The sequence below is a fragment of the Curcuma longa genome, unplaced genomic scaffold (assembly GCF_044706935.1).
Source record: "Curcuma longa cultivar G26 ecotype Majalengka, Jawa Barat unplaced genomic scaffold, ITB_CL_G26_1.1 utg2798_np1212_758248_RagTag, whole genome shotgun sequence".
NCBI classification, from domain to species: Eukaryota; Viridiplantae; Streptophyta; class Magnoliopsida; order Zingiberales; family Zingiberaceae; genus Curcuma; species Curcuma longa.
This window is the reverse complement of record NW_027435600.1, coordinates 44,229-60,036: the sequence shown is the minus strand read 5'-3', so window position 1 is coordinate 60,036 and position 15,808 is coordinate 44,229. Positions and strand designations below refer to the sequence as shown.

Below are 15,808 nucleotides of genomic sequence, written 5' to 3'. Positions count from 1 at the left end.
TGAAATGATTATTCAAATTTGATTTAGTTTTTTTTTATGAGCTTAAAGTTCAAACTTGATTTGAACTTGATTTGTTTCGATGTTATCAAACTCTCAATTCAAACTTATTTGATTATTTAAAATTTTTACATTTTAAATTTGTTTAATTAATTATTAAATTTGATCATACAAATTTATTTGTTCATTTTAAAACTTTCTAATAAAAATTTTATGGATGAATTTAATTTATAAATATTATTCATGAATATTGTTCACAAATATTATTCATGAATATTATCAAACTGAACACATATATATTCAAATTTATTTATTTATTAACTTATTTATTTAATTGATTTTGTATGTATTAAACGTACATAAACACATTCTTATCAAGCCAAACATTAAATTTGTTCATAGATGTTCAATTCATTTATAACTCTACTTACCTTGTTGAAAAAAATTCACTTACTGCTGCATAGAAATCATCATGAATCACACGCTAAACTTGGCAATTGGATTCACTTCTTTTTCTACAAAAGGTAGAATCCGTCACCCCAACGGTCCCACACGATTGATCTCACAACCATATGTGAGAAGGTAAATTGAAAAAGTTACAATTAACCACGACAGAAAAGGGTATTATCTCGGCTTCACCGAGATTCAAATCCTTGGTCTCTTTTACAATTCTCTTCCGTCGTAACCAACTCAACTATGCTCTGGGAGCTTTAGATTCACTTCTTAGCATAATGTGATGTGGCCATAGAGATAAATAAAAGCGAATAATAACTTTATTGCTTAGGAGCATGAATCACAAAATTTGACTGATGCAGTCATTCATCTACCGACAGAACTGGAAACTTTAATCTAATAATAACAAAAAAAATGTAAATGACAACATTTAAATCGTATCAGTTAGTGATCAAACCATGTACCATAAGAAGTTCAGAACATTTGTAAGAGAGGATTTTCGCATGGTTATTGGTTTGTCCAATTTGCTCACAACATTTGGTTATTATTCATGATGGCCTAACATAGAATGATTCATTGGCGTTTCAGACGCCTCAAAATTTCATGTAGCCACATCACTGAATGCTTTCAGAAGGAAAGCAAAACCAATTGATATGTAGCGAAATAATCCGTTCCCGTATCTGAGGCAAATAGCAAGGTATATAGTGAAGTGGGAAGAAACCTCAGCTGACCACTTTCGACACAACTCCTGCACCGACCGTTCTCCCACCTTCTCGAAGTGCAAATCTTTGCCCTGGATCAGGAAATAAAAGTTTTATGCTCAAGTTATAGGCCCAAACACTGAAAAAGTAGTTTAGCTTTATATGTAACCTGTTCATAAGGAATCAAGAATCGACAAACAATTAAGGTAGTTTTCCTTGTTGCAGAGTTAAGCAACCATGCATCTCTTACTTTCAACAAGTTGAAGACATCCATCCCTTACACACCATGTCTAATAATGAATGGTTTTGAATGGTATTTCACCTCTTCCCTTGGTCAGGTAATCAACACTCATGACTTGTTGAAGGTCTATATGGATAATCTCAAAAGGCATCACAAAACCTTTGAACCATAATATAATCTTCATGGAAGTATGAAGTGCATCAGATTCAACTCAAACTTAGGCATATAGATATGTTTTAGACACCCAAATGCTAATCTAGCATACCAATACTGTCATCGGAGACACCAGACAATTGGTAGCTTATCAACCTCAGGATTTCAAGAGTATCCTGTGTAGAATGATTACCTCTGAATCCAAACTGTAGGTCTAGATTTCTGTCATCATCCATACAACTATGAAAAAGAAATCAAGATGATTATGTAAAGATCATCAGAAATTAACCTAAGATTCCGAAGTACGTCAAATTTCCAATGGCAATTCCCCATTTACATCCATCTTAGCTGAGATTTGAAAATGATGAAATCCATGTGCAGATCAACAATGGAAATGGCTGTCTTTGTTCTACTACTGTTGTCATCAAAGCTAAGGAAATGAATCAAGAAGTCAAAGGAAGAACCAGAATAGGTGGAAGGTTATAGGGAGGAAGGAAAAATAGTAAAGGTGGAAAGGAGGTAAGGTAGCTATAATGGATAATGTTTTGAATGATAGATGGATCAAAAAAGCTCATGCGATTTCACATGTTTGAAAAAGGAGTTTGTTTGCATCTAACAACAAATCTCATAATAAGGATTCATGCCACTCCCAGTGAATCTTGTACCATTGTTTAAAATGTGGTCTATGTAATTGGCTTCGGTATAATAAAAGCATAAGCATACATCCAAAAATTATACTCTAGTTAATTCGAACCTAGGGTGGATCAAGATCCAATAAAACTCTAATTATTAGGTCTCTCTCCTCAAACAATAATGGTTTTTTTATGTTATGTTTTCCTCCTCAGAGAACTATGATCGCAAAGCACTCTATAAGCTAATTTTTCAGTGTGATAATTTTTTAATGTTAATTTAAACATGTTTCATTTGTTTTACAATGTTGATCGATATATATTGTCATATAGCATGTGTTTTCTTTTGTACAATTACATAAATTTTCGTTTTTGAATGCATGCATTGATTGAATAATTTGATTAATACATTTTAATATATATATATGCTGACCTTCCCCGAGACCCCGCAGGGAGCTTCATGCACACCAGACTACCCTTTTAATATATGCTGACCTTTTTTACCAATACTATTTTTAATTATTTTAATATTGATCATATATGCCCCTGTATACATATATGCAATGCAATTGAGAGATTGTATACCACTTGCATGTGCTTTTTAAAAGCTTGCTTAACTTGCCCCTCCCACTTTCATATTGATGCACGATTTTGGTTCTGATATTGTAGATGCAACATAGATTGTGTACCTTAATAACTAATTAGGCACTCTAATGACAAGAGACAAAAGGGAAGAGTATCTCTAGAATATACGAAAATCATAATTATTCCTAAATTCCTGACATACTGAATAATTTACCATTATGCTTATAGGCTTTAGTCTCCAAAATAGAAGGAATAGTAATAAAGTATAAACTTAGTCATTACACCCAACCTATTTTTTTATTGGAATAAATAATATATAAAACTATAAAAACCTAAATTCGGAAGTGTCTGCACCATTCTGCCTTTGTCTTGCAATAAAATTACAAGAAAAAGAACCATAAATTTACTATGTACATGGTGAATAGTTTTACTATGTACATGGTGAATAGTAACATTGAGACATGAAATGATAAAAGCACAGCAGCAAATCTACTAGTTTTAAGATAATACTGATCTGGATATCAAAATTATGCACATGGTAAGTAGCAACAGAGAAATAGGAAACTATAGAAACACTGCAGTAATCTACTAGATTCAAAATAGTACTAATCTGGATATGAAAGTTTTCATTGTCAGGTTTCAGATTTCTATTGCAAAACAAGTTTAACCTACAGATAGCCAATTAACATTATATAAAACCTATTCAATGATATCAAGAGATGAATTATTTTAAGAAAAAACACTAACATATGGGCTGTACTAGCACAAATCTTAGCTGTAAACTTGTAGATAAGCACAAGGTATAGGTGTCAAACGCATGACATATTGTTTAGTAAATACATACTACAAGCACCATAACAGTGGTTTGGCAGAGAAGAGGAAGATATAAAAGCCTTTCAAGCAAATGCAACAAATCCATAAAAGAAACACATCAGGAATTATAACCTCCAACATGAAGAGCTATATGTCAACTAATACATGTAATTTTCTCTACACAAGTCTAGCAAACCTGACACTTAACCACGGTTGACAAAATGACCAAACTATTTTGTAGAAACATCGTTTCACTAGCGAAGAAAAACACAATAAAGTACCTGGTTCAAGGGGAACAGGAGATATCAACTCGAAAGTAGCTGACACATTATCTCCGGGCATCACCATCTTTATATGATCAGGAAGCAAAACTTTACCAGTAACATCTGCAGTTCTCAGGTAGAACTGGGGACTGTATTTTGAGATGAAAGCTGTGTGACGACCACCTTCATCCTTTGTCAATACATAAATCTCTCCTTCAAATTTTGTAGATGTCTTTACTGTACCAGGCTTGCAAACTACCTACACTTGTCAAAAACTATAAGTCGCAGACTGATTCATAACTGAAAATTCAAATCATAGAACACAAAAGCATGGGTCTTGAAGTCCAACTTAGTTTCATGTGAAATCCTATGTATCAAATTTACCTATTGTTGGCTTCACATTCACATATTGAAATAGAAGAGAAAGAACAACATTTGCTAATTTGATTATGGATAATTTCAATAAAAGAATGTTATATTCCTGGAAATGTTGCAAGGCCACAAAGTAGCGATTAAAGAAAAATTATGATAATTAATGCTCACCTGTCCTCTTTGCACATCTCCGCGTTTTAACCCACGTAGTAAAAGGCCAACATTGTCACCGGCCTAGATTACATAAAATCTATATAATATGTTCTGATATCTAAGAAAGTATAATGGAGAAAATAAACAAAAAAAATTAACTACTCACTTGTCCATGATCCAAGATCTTCTTAAACATCTCAACACCCGTGACAGTAGTTTTCAAAGGTCCACTCTAATAAAAGGAAATTTAAGAGATAATTATATTAGCTCTAGGATGTGAAGAATTCAACTAGAAACAAATATTAATAATATAAAGTAAGGGAAAAAAGTATCATTAATAAAAGAAAAGAATGTGATCAATCGAGAAGAGAAGAATGTTAAAGAAGAGTGATAATTTGTACAAATTATATTCAAATCCTTCCATTTAAAAAATAATTCACATATAAGAAAGATAAATTCTTGCAAATATTAACAACAATAGTCAATTCAGTTAATTCTCTAATTTTAAGGGAAACAACTCTCACCTGCATTAATCCTAAAATTTCAACATCTTCACCAGTTTTAATTGTTCCTTGCTCAATCCTTCCAGTAACAACAGTTCCACGTCCCTGCAAACATCAACCGTCCAGGCTCTTGATAGAAATCTTTAAGTAGTACAAGCAGATAGTGAAATTAGAACATCAAAGACTACACAAAGCATGTCATGAAAAGATTGATTTGTAAGGGACATTTTGAAAGAATCAATATGACTAATTGAAAACAAGAACATATATCATATAATCTTAAATTACTCTCACAACCTTAATAGTTTGCAAAGGATTAAAAGTAAATTTGAGTAATTAATCAAGTCATGATATAAACCTGTATTGAAAATACATCTTCAATAGGCATGAGGAAGGATTTGTCAAGCTGACGTATTGGATCTGGTATATATGAATCCACTGCATCCATTAATTTTAAAATAGCATGCTTTCCTATTTCTTCATTTCTTCCTTCTAAAGCAGACAATGCTGAGCCTCGAATGATAGGAATATCATCCCCAGGGAACTTGTAAAAACTAAGGAGCTCTAGAATTAAACAAAGAGAATGTCAAGCACAATGGAAAGAGTATCAAATTTCTACAAGGAAAAACATCAACCAACACAATACCTCGAAGCTCCATTTCTACAAGCTCCAATAATTCAGGATCATCTACAGCATCAACCTTATTTAAAAAGCATACAAGTGATGGCACACCCACCTACATGACGAGGAAAGAATTGAATCTATAAAAAATACTCCAAATAGTCTGAAAAATATAATCAAATATGGAATGACAACAACATTACTTGGCGAGCAAGAAGAATATGCTCCTTTGTTTGAGGCATAGGTCCATCAGGTGCTGATACAACAAGAATACCACCATCCATCTGAGCAGCTCCAGTGATCATATTCTAATTTTGAACAAAAATATAAGTCAAAATATTAAGTAGATTTGGCACTTCAGTTTTTCCTACAAAATATTAAATATGCTCATGAGAAGAGACAAGTTGAAGATGATGCTTACACTAGGCAATCTGAATTAACTACTGAGAGGAAAAACAAACATAGCAATGCACAATATAGTTGCAGCATGCAAGAATGCATGAAGTAACAAGACCTTCAATGGATTTAGAAATAAGGATTCATAGAATATTTATTTCAGGCAAAGTTCTGAGCAATTTTTTGCATTTAATAGGGGAGGAATTTCAGAACTACCTATATGTGAGATTAAAAGTTAAATTTAAAAAAAAAATCTATTAAATTGCCATTGGAAGTGATACATGAAGTTAGACAATTTCAGGTTCTTGACATGACTTTTTCACACACAAAAAAAGTTTTTGGCATGAAATTTTAGACTCGATAAATTATAAAAATCTAAAAATTAGAAAATAAATTATTGAAGATCAAGTGTGTTGATTGTAACTCAACCATAACAATTGGCATTAAATACTTCTCCAACAAGACTATGCAAACAGGTAGGAGGCCTTTAAAGGATTCGAGTGTGCTAATCATGCAAATGGCTTTCCTAATGTCAAATAATTTAAACTTTTCAAGGACACATAAGGGTTTCCCATATTACCTTAACATAATCTGCATGTCCAGGACAATCAACATGCGCATAATGTCGTTTTGCAGTTTCATATTCTACATGTGCCTGCAAAACAAAAAAAAATTATCTGCATATAAAATAAAAAATGAATTATCAAAGAAATTTAAAACAAAAACAAACCGTTGCAATGGTAATTCCTCTAGCTTTCTCCTCAGGGGCTTTGTCAATCTCATCAAAAGCAACTGCTTTAGCTTTTCCCTCATCAGAAAGAACCTAGAGAGAAAATAAATCTTAATGAACAAAGATGTACATAAAAACTAAAGTAAACAGTTATAAAAACTTATTTGGCTTTAACTTATAGAAGTTATGACAACAAAGAATGACTAAAACTAAATTCTTTACAACAGAAATCCATAAAAACAACAATAGTATGTAGAGAAATGAACAAATTGGATAGTAAACAAAAGATAATAAAAAAATCGCAACTGAAAGGCAAGCTAACCTTTGTAATTGCTGCTGTGAGAGTGGTTTTCCCATGATCAACATGCCCAATTGTACCAACATTGACATGAGGCTTCCTAGAAAAGAAAGAAAAAACTTAACATCTAAACTCCAAACCGCTCAAAAGTTCTTCACTTATGTGTCTTCCTATTATTAGTGTGACACAAAAGATTATCAAAATGCATCAAATATTTGAATGAACATAAATAAAAAGGGGTAGTTAACCAAACTAAAAATACAATATAACTGAAGAATCCAACAAGCACAAAAATAAAAATGAACATCACCACCATGACACCTTACTTAAAATTGATGGGCACCAATTGGATCCTCTTCAATAGGGAAGTAGCGAATTGTGATGAATAGCCAATAGGCAAAAATCTAAATTTGCCTTATTGCATAGTATGAGATGTAAAATCCCAAAATATCCACCGTAACGTGACCACTAAAGTAGAGAAGAGAAAACAAAAAGAAAACTAGAAAAGAGAGAAGAGAAAACAGAACTAAATTTGGTGTGGTCAAATGCCGGGGCTATCCAGTCAAATGGCTATGCAAGTCGCAGGATAGGTTAACTAGGAAAAGAGCTGCTTGACTCTATCATTACTACTACTACTACTCAGCAAACCGAGAAATTATCATCGAATTAAAAAGGTTAAAGTAATAAGAATTTGTTGGATGGAACCAGCTAGAGAAGACATTGAAGCAACAGGAGGATTAAACCCGATAACTTGGACAGCATGGATAATTCATGATTGTACAGCAAATAGCATGAGAGTCAATAAGTTATCTGTACTGCGTTTCAAGCAGACAAGCCTACGAAAAAAACCTAACCAACGGATCACTCATTGCGGCCAAAAAGAAGGATTTCTCCTTCGTTCCGCTAAAAATCAAATTTTTTTCGGCATGCTTCAAAAGCTCAACTAATAAAAGGGGGCATTACGAGTCTTACGTTCGGGTGAAGGTAGCCATAGACCTCCTCCACCAAAGCGCCTCCCCGGCGTCGCTTCCACTGGTGGGGCTGGGCACACATTGGGACTCCGCGCGGAGGCATGAAGTTGGGAGAGGTGAGGCGAAGGTGAAGCGTAGAAGCCGCCTTGAACTATGGTTTCTCAGAGCAGCCACTATAGCCATGGGAAGAAACTGGACGATCGCTGCGCAGGGTGCCTGTGGGTTGACGAAATTAAACCCTGATGTTTCGAGTTTTAGGGTTTTGGGGAGAGAGAGGTTCGAACCGGTCTGGACTCCGGACCGGTCCCGGCTCGTAGGTGTTGGTGAAGTGAAGGGCTTGGAAGGAGCATCGCAGCTTCACAATTGGATAATAAATAAATTGGGGTGCGAACTGAGAAAAGTACGTATGGACAATTGTGTCGCAAAGCTTTTTTCTCTTCCTTTAATAAATACAACATCAAACGAAATTAAATAATTTAATTAAATAAATAAATTTAAATAGAGATTACAAATTCTTCCCGGATAATATTTATAAAGAAAGCCGATGATGAATAAATAACATATAAACCTACAAATAAATATAAATAAATAAATTTATAATATTAAATTCATTAATTGACTAAATAATTTAAAAAAAATTAAACAATCAAATAAAGAATAATAATTTTAATAATTTATTTAATTTTAGGTTCAAGTGATATTCATCTCTTTCATTTTTGTCATTATATATTATGACTTTGATTGTTTCATTACTATTATTTTTCTCTCTTACACACTTCACCATCCTATTTATTGCACTTGTAATCATGCATTCATGCCTCCTAATCTCAGTGGACTTATTTCTCTCATAAAATCCTCAACTCCTACTTCAATCCAAATATTTTTTGCTTTTATGCTACTATGATATCTGATATCTCGTAGGATATCCATCTCTGGCTATATTTAGATTTTGTAGAAAGAGCAATATCTCTTATGAAAAAGGTCAGTTTAGTGGATTCATAGGAGTGATGCATCGAGCCCAATATTATATGTCATATTTTGCCAAAATACTTAGGTAAAAAATCTCTTAGTAATTTATAAGTATATTTTAAAGAGTTTTTATTTTAGGATGTGAGATTGAAGTGGAAAATTCATCATGTCTTCATCACCAACTCCTCTTTAACCTCAATATCATTTTTATAAGTGAGAAAATACTTTATTAATACAGCTTAACAGATAATTTAATATAGTTGAAATTGCCAAAATACCTGAGTGAGAGAGATTTCCTACTGGGTTACGTTTAAGATCCTCATTTTTGAAATATCAGATTAAAGGATTCTCTCGCATTCATTTAACAGCTAGCATTTAGTTTTTCAAACATTTGAATGCATGCTTGTTTTCAGTTCTAGCTCCAATATTGTGCCTCTGCTTTTTCAATTGTGTAATTCCAAATTTTGTGCATTTTCAAATACAGAAAGGTACCAAGTTAAAATCCATCATTTGGTAGGCTGGAGACAATAACAAGAGTTGAACTTGAAAATAAGGTAGTTCTTGGGGACTTTAATTTTCTTCTTCTTCATTCCATAAACCTTTTGCTTCATTCCATAAATCAAACTAAGTACATGTATTTATATATATTCCATTCATCCTGTACTTTGGGGTCAGATCGATGTGGCTACATTGAGCCTAGAATTAGGTCCGTTTCAATATACTTCACTGAATGGCCCAAATGCCAAAACTCAACCCATTGGCAGTAGATTTAGCTAGACTTCATACACTCCTTAGCCTTTGTTGTCATATATTGCATGGACTTATAAACTCCCTTGAATACTGGTTTTAGTGTGCTGGCTAAATTACATTATTACAAACACTTGTTCATTATAAGGTTGGGAAATACAATTATAAGCTAAATCTTGCATTTGCTTGTGATTTGTTATCATATATATATATATATATATATATGACTGTTTTCATTCAGCTGAATCAACAGCTCTGCTCAAAGATGAAGAAAGTAGTTCCGCTAATTAGAAAAGTAGCATGCCCGAAAAGTTCATAAATGAGAAACAATAGCTTCCTTCACCATTCTTTATAGAACAAAAGGGGAAAAAAACATAAATTATTAAACTGACTCCACTGGAGTTACTGTGTTATGTTTTCTTGATGATTAAGTGGTGAGACAGGACAAAATCCTAAATCTTGTTGAGTCTATCAAGCATCGAGGCCTCTTGCATCTCCATCGGTTTTTGAAACTTAATGACAAAATCTTAACTTAGTATTACTGCTTCAGAAACATCACTGAGATTAAGTTGATGCTTCACTTTGCTTCTAGTCTTGTTCTTGACTCTTGTAATATAGCTTTTGTTTTTTTTGTTATGAATCAATGGTCTGATGAATTCTGGTACGCAACAAATATTCTTTCCTAGTGGGCCCAAAGCTTTCACCATATTCTCTGGGCTTCCGGATCCTCTTCTCCTTGCCTTAGTCTCTTTGCTTCTTCTGCGTTCTTGTCATGTTTATGACAAAAAACAAAAAGAGCAAAAAAAAAAAAAAAATTACAATGTAGCCAACTACTGTTTGAATACCTTCATCTCAATGTGCAATCACCCAATGACATATATCATCTTGGGACCAGATAGCTTTTATGAAGGAGTGACGTTTACTGGCTTCTTTTTTTTGTAACCTGTCATTGTCTGTCACAATCATATTTAAATACTGGCATCATGAATGTATATTGGTCAGATTTCTCTAATTCAATATGATTGTCTGATATAATCATAAAGGATTTATTCAGGGATCTCTTGCTCCTCATCTAAACTAACATGGATCATATATCAACTTATATAACTTGTTTGTTCGGGAAAAGGATTTATATAACCTTTTAATCTACAAGTATTGCTTTTTGCTTAATAATTAGTATATTAAAGGAGATGGAAGGCTGATTTAGTCAATACAGAGATGTTTATGCTAATGTTAAAAAATGATAGTTGAATCTCACTATGTTTATATTACTGACTTTTGACATTTTATTAATGGTGAAGTCTGCATGTCCTAAAGAAACTAAGATTGATAAAATTTCCTGATTAGTTGACTCCATATTTGTTTAGCAGACTTGATTCACTACAGCTGTCACATCATTTTAAAAGGCAAGCCTAAATAGTTTGGTATTCCATTTGCAGTTTGCTTGCTTTACCAGTCCCTTTGTCTTTTAAAAAAGCTCTGAGCTCAAATTTGCTTTTCACCTTCCATCAAACATTGTGCTTTAGTTTACCATCCAATCATGACATCCTGTGGAATCAGAAGATTTTTTCTGACCTTAATGCCATTGTTCATCATCATCATAATGAAATTATAACCTTGAGCAATGCAACACAGTGCAATCTTGTAGTAGCTAGGCCTTTCGATATCCTTACTATAGGACACTACTGGTCAGAGCAGAAAGGATACTTTGTGGGTCAAAAAAATGGATGGTAGAAGTGAGTGAGGGAGATCTACTTGCTTCATGGATTTGATTGCTTAGGAGACTTCTTTCTTCCACGGAACTTCCTCACAAACACATTGAACTGGGGGAGGCAATAAGTATCAGATTCCTTTTTCCCTTAGGAAGCTTAAAGCTTCAATGATGCTTATCATTCTTGGCAAGTGCTGCAGGAGTTGTTCTGGACCATCCAATTACTTTACTAAACTAGAAAAGAAAGGTTAGATTCTCTCAAGTGCAACTAAATTATGTGTGATTACAGTATGAAAATAGAGAGGAATCGATTCTTAGTCAGACATTGTCTAGTTGGTCTTGCATGAGATGGATACTTGTGAGTTATAATGCAACAAAGTTAAGTTAGAAACTAAGAGATCCTTCATATAAAACTTGTACCGCGCGACCTGCATTACTCACTTTAGCATCTTCTTGAGCATTTGGCACAATAATGCACCTTTGTGAAACACTTATCCAAGTACACTAGCCACTAGCAATGAAGTGTCAATATCTTGTATTTGCTTACTGCCCAACAATGATGAGTATGCATATAGAAAGCACAGGGCAGGAGCTCAAGCACCCAATTGGTGGACTCCAAAGAACAAAAGTATTCTTTTTGTGCTACCTCCTACAGTCAACTTGCACACATGAAAGCTTCACAAAGAGCATATTTTGAGTCAAGAACCTTTTTTTCCAGTGATCCATCCATTCGTGCTCCCCAAGGCTTCTTGAATGATGAGTGAGTGCAGCAAAAGAATACCTATGACAGAACCTTGAGAGGCACCTTCAGTGGCCTCTGCAATAAAGATATAGGATAAACTTTATTGTAGGTAGTAATTGAGCTCTTCAGTACAACTCTTTCTCAACTCTTCCTAAAGATATAGGATAATTTATCTTTAAGGTCATGCATCATTGCAACAAAATCAAAATTATATGCATGCAATAAAATATCTGCAACTTGACTACTAAATTACTACAGTTGCATCAGTTTGCTGGGATCATTTGCTTCATTAGTTACATCACAAGGATGGCCATATATTGCAAAGTTTAATTATCGTTGTACTGAGAATTACCGACATCAAGGAATATATAAAAGCTACAATTACAATAATCTAGACAGAAATGGAAACGAGATCTTTCATGCTTGCTTACTTTGTTAGATTAATGACTTCGAGACTTTGAATTAATGATGTGACAACAAAAACAAATTAAACTGTTATATTCTAATCCTACGTCCCTTAATGCGCACGTAATCAAGATACTAATGAACTGCCCTGTTCCACTTTTAATTTAATGATAGATTCTTAAGGACATTGACAGAGGATGGAGATTCCAAAGCCATGAATGTTTTCTTTTCTGTCCTTTGTACCAAACGAAACAGTCTAATACTGATTAAGTTTTACAAGCAAACCAGAAATCTTTCTAAAGCATGGTTGCCTTTTTTATGTTTGGCACAAAGAAGCAAAAGAGAGCAGCACAAAGGGATTGGAGTAGGGACTGGCGAGCACTCTGGAGGAGCCATGTATCTATCTTTAATTTGGTGGTGCTGCTGCTCTTTTAGTTTCCACCATCCAAAGAGCACTTCGAACTTTGGCACACACTGTTGATTATTCCTTGGAAGGAAACAAGGAATAGGACCACAACATGGATCACCCTTTCGCATGGTTGGGGTACCAAATCTTTTCACTCTTTTGGAGTGATGATAATGTTGTTATATTTTGGATTTAATGAAATCAAACTTGAATACTAAGAGGCTTAATTGGATTCCTTCTTTTTGAGATGAAATTTCTTACTCAACATCTTTCTCATATCCTCTTTCAGAATACTAAAAGAAGTTGCTGGTCCTGCACATGAATTTAGATGGGAAAAAAGTGAGAGTGACAAAGATGCGATAAGATTGCTTAAATTGCCCTTCATTTATTTACTGAATTGCGTGCCTTCCAATTTGAGTTCATCAGGATTTGGTTGTGCTTATTTCAAAGTTTGAGCTTTCTAAATCAATGCTATTCGACAGGTTCACCAAAGGTAGATGGACCATATCTAGTTGAGCATTTTTAATATTAACGAGGCAAATCAAACACGCAATTGTTTATATTCGATCATAATGAAATGAGTGAATAATAAGAACAAGTACTGATTATTATATTCCTGAAGTTGGAAAGAGGAGTGATGTTATATTAATGGCATATTCATGTGGCAAGTGTTATATTGATGAAATTTATATTTTTCTCTCATGAATCTTATCATAGTCCATTTTCTCTCATCATTTCTCTAGAAAGTAAAAAACAAAACAAAATTTGATTTTGATATATGCCTCTTCTTTCTATCTTTTGCATTGGTCATAAAGTTTTAAAACATGAATTGCCAAGTACCCACCATCTCATTTTAGGTTTGGCTTTCCTTCCTCAAAGCATGAAGTACACATTGCTAATTTCTCCTTATGTGACAAAGAACAAATGTATGTCTTTTCCTTTTCTTAAAGAAGGCTTTTAGTTGGGTGAAGAACTCATCTTATCTTATTAATAAATCGGTCACTCATGCAAGGCTGTAACATTAGAATTTAAATGGATTCAAATGATATCATGGACATCATAATCTCAAGTAAGTTATTGATCTTTTCTATAACCTATGGCGATTTGACCACGAGCTCATCGTCAATCTACGGTCACAACTCATGATAACTTAGTCATGATCTCATAGTGAGTCCATGATCACAACTCATGATGGCTTGGTTGTGAGCTAGTAGTTAGTTTGAGGTCATGACTTGCGGTCACTCTACGATCACAAGCTCACAACCAACCCACGGCTAAAAGCTTGTGGCTAGGTTGTGTAGAAATCGGTCAAGATTGTTCCGGTAAAATTTAAATTTGTCTTCCTTTAATTTTATGTTAACTAATGGGAGGAATTTTTATAAACTTTCATACAATTTATCCTTTTCAACCTCTTTTAGGGTGAAGAACAAGATGACAATTGAAGTGATGTGAATATAAAGCCTAGCAAAATTGGCAAGTAGTAAAGATGAGACGAGTGATCGCACCATTAGATAGTTTTGAATCATGACTTAAAGGGCTCGAAGGGAAAGCATAGATGGTCCAAATAGGGAAGTCAAGTTCCCTCATATGCTATTTTTGAATTCCCATTTCATGCAAAGCTTCCAAATTATGTGATATATATATATATATATATTTCTTAAAACAATTTTCTATATATTTTACGTATATAGAATTTTTAATATATTTCTAATAAACACATTGACTTAAAAGATGTACGTAGCTCATTTCTTTGCCCAATCATGCACAAATAAACTAATATAACTTTATTTATTTCCACATTGATATAAAATAAACCGGCCCTATTATGGCCAGCGAATCACCTTCAAAATCAGGCAGCATTATTTTGGTCAAATCAATCGCTTCCAAATTTTAAACCAATAAAAGAAAAATGGCGATCACGTGACTCTTGACATAATCGGGGGCTTTAGATTCAAGCCGCACACGTGTACAAAATCCAGCCTCTCAGTTAAAATATTTCACGTGCTCCACCACTGTTCCCAAATTTCCTTTCAATCTCTTTCCTAATTCTTTTCGTGTTAATTTGGAAATTTCCGGTTGGACTTTGGTTCGCCAATGAGTTACGCCTCGGACCATTCGGCACTGAACCGGGTCTGATTTTTCGGTTCGCTCGGTCTAAAGTAAGCGACGTCGAGCTTGAGTTTCTTAGACAGGGAACGCGGAAGGGAGAGCGATCAGTGGAGGACCCGGAAATCACACTGCTGTGGGGCCCGGGAAGAGCTCTGTTGGCTGTCTCAGATGGGATGTCAGATTCGCCATCGACCAACTGCTATCGTAAAGGTGCACGCCACGGGCGTTAAATAATGAATGAGGAGGAAAAAGGAAATTAAAAGACTGCTAGTGTCTCTTTCAAGCTTCGACCGACGTGCTCGCTGACGAGTTCGCCACGTCATCCTCCACCGGAATCCCAAGCAGACTAGTCATTTTTTCTATTTTAATTTTTTTTAAAATAAATTCTGCGATCAGTCGGAAACTGTGTGTTCCCAAATGGCGTAAGATATTCGCGGCCGTTCAATCGTTATTGGAGTCTGTTGACTAAGCGAAACTCCACCTGGAAGTAGAGGCCCAGATTTGCGCGATCCACGTGGCCGGCTGCGGAGGCCGCGATGTACCCGTCAGTCGAGGACCACGTGCAACATGTGATGGGGGCAAAGGGAAAGGGGATCCCGTCACCGCTCTGTGAGGGGGTGAGCAGTTAATGGCACTTTGAGGGAAGGTACCAGTATGATTGATGAACTATCATGATTTAGGTGCGTGTCGGATCTGGTATTGGCTTGATCGGCCGGTTCTGGTGCACCGGGCCACTTTGGTTCGCCACGTGCCAAACGACGTGTATATCGACGTGTATTGGATCCAGCTGTATATATACGGGCCTTGGGGTCTCCTCCTCTTGGTCTCGATATATTTGG

General features: G+C 34.7%; 1 protein-coding gene across 1 annotated transcript; it reads right to left on the bottom strand.

Annotated features, from left to right (window-relative positions):
- Positions 1-752: 752 nt before the first annotated feature.
- On the bottom strand, positions 753-8,089 carry LOC141820169 (elongation factor Tu, mitochondrial-like). Its single transcript, XM_074707442.1, has 12 exons — positions 7,882-8,089; positions 6,934-7,009; positions 6,612-6,704; positions 6,462-6,536; positions 5,689-5,793; positions 5,510-5,600; positions 5,222-5,427; positions 4,885-4,968; positions 4,527-4,592; positions 4,379-4,441; positions 3,854-4,094; positions 753-1,243 (listed from the first exon to the last, which is right to left on the bottom strand). Exons 1-12 carry the CDS (start codon positions 8,061-8,063, stop codon positions 1,173-1,175), a joined length of 1,353 nt encoding a protein of 450 aa, XP_074563543.1. The 5' UTR covers positions 8,064-8,089; the 3' UTR covers positions 753-1,172.
- Positions 8,090-15,808: the final 7,719 nt, after the last annotated feature.

Coding starts and splice junctions, on each gene's coding strand:
- LOC141820169 (XM_074707442.1), bottom strand. CDS start 8,063: ATGGCTATAGTGGCTGCTCTGAGAAACCATAGTTCAAGGCGGCTTCTA. Junction 5,794..6,461: donor GACATGCAGATTATGTTAAG/GTAATATGGGAA, acceptor GTTCAAAATTAG/AATATGATCACTGGAGCTGC. Junction 4,969..5,221: donor AAGATGTATTTTCAATACAG/GTTTATATCATG, acceptor TGATGTTTGCAG/GGACGTGGAACTGTTGTTAC.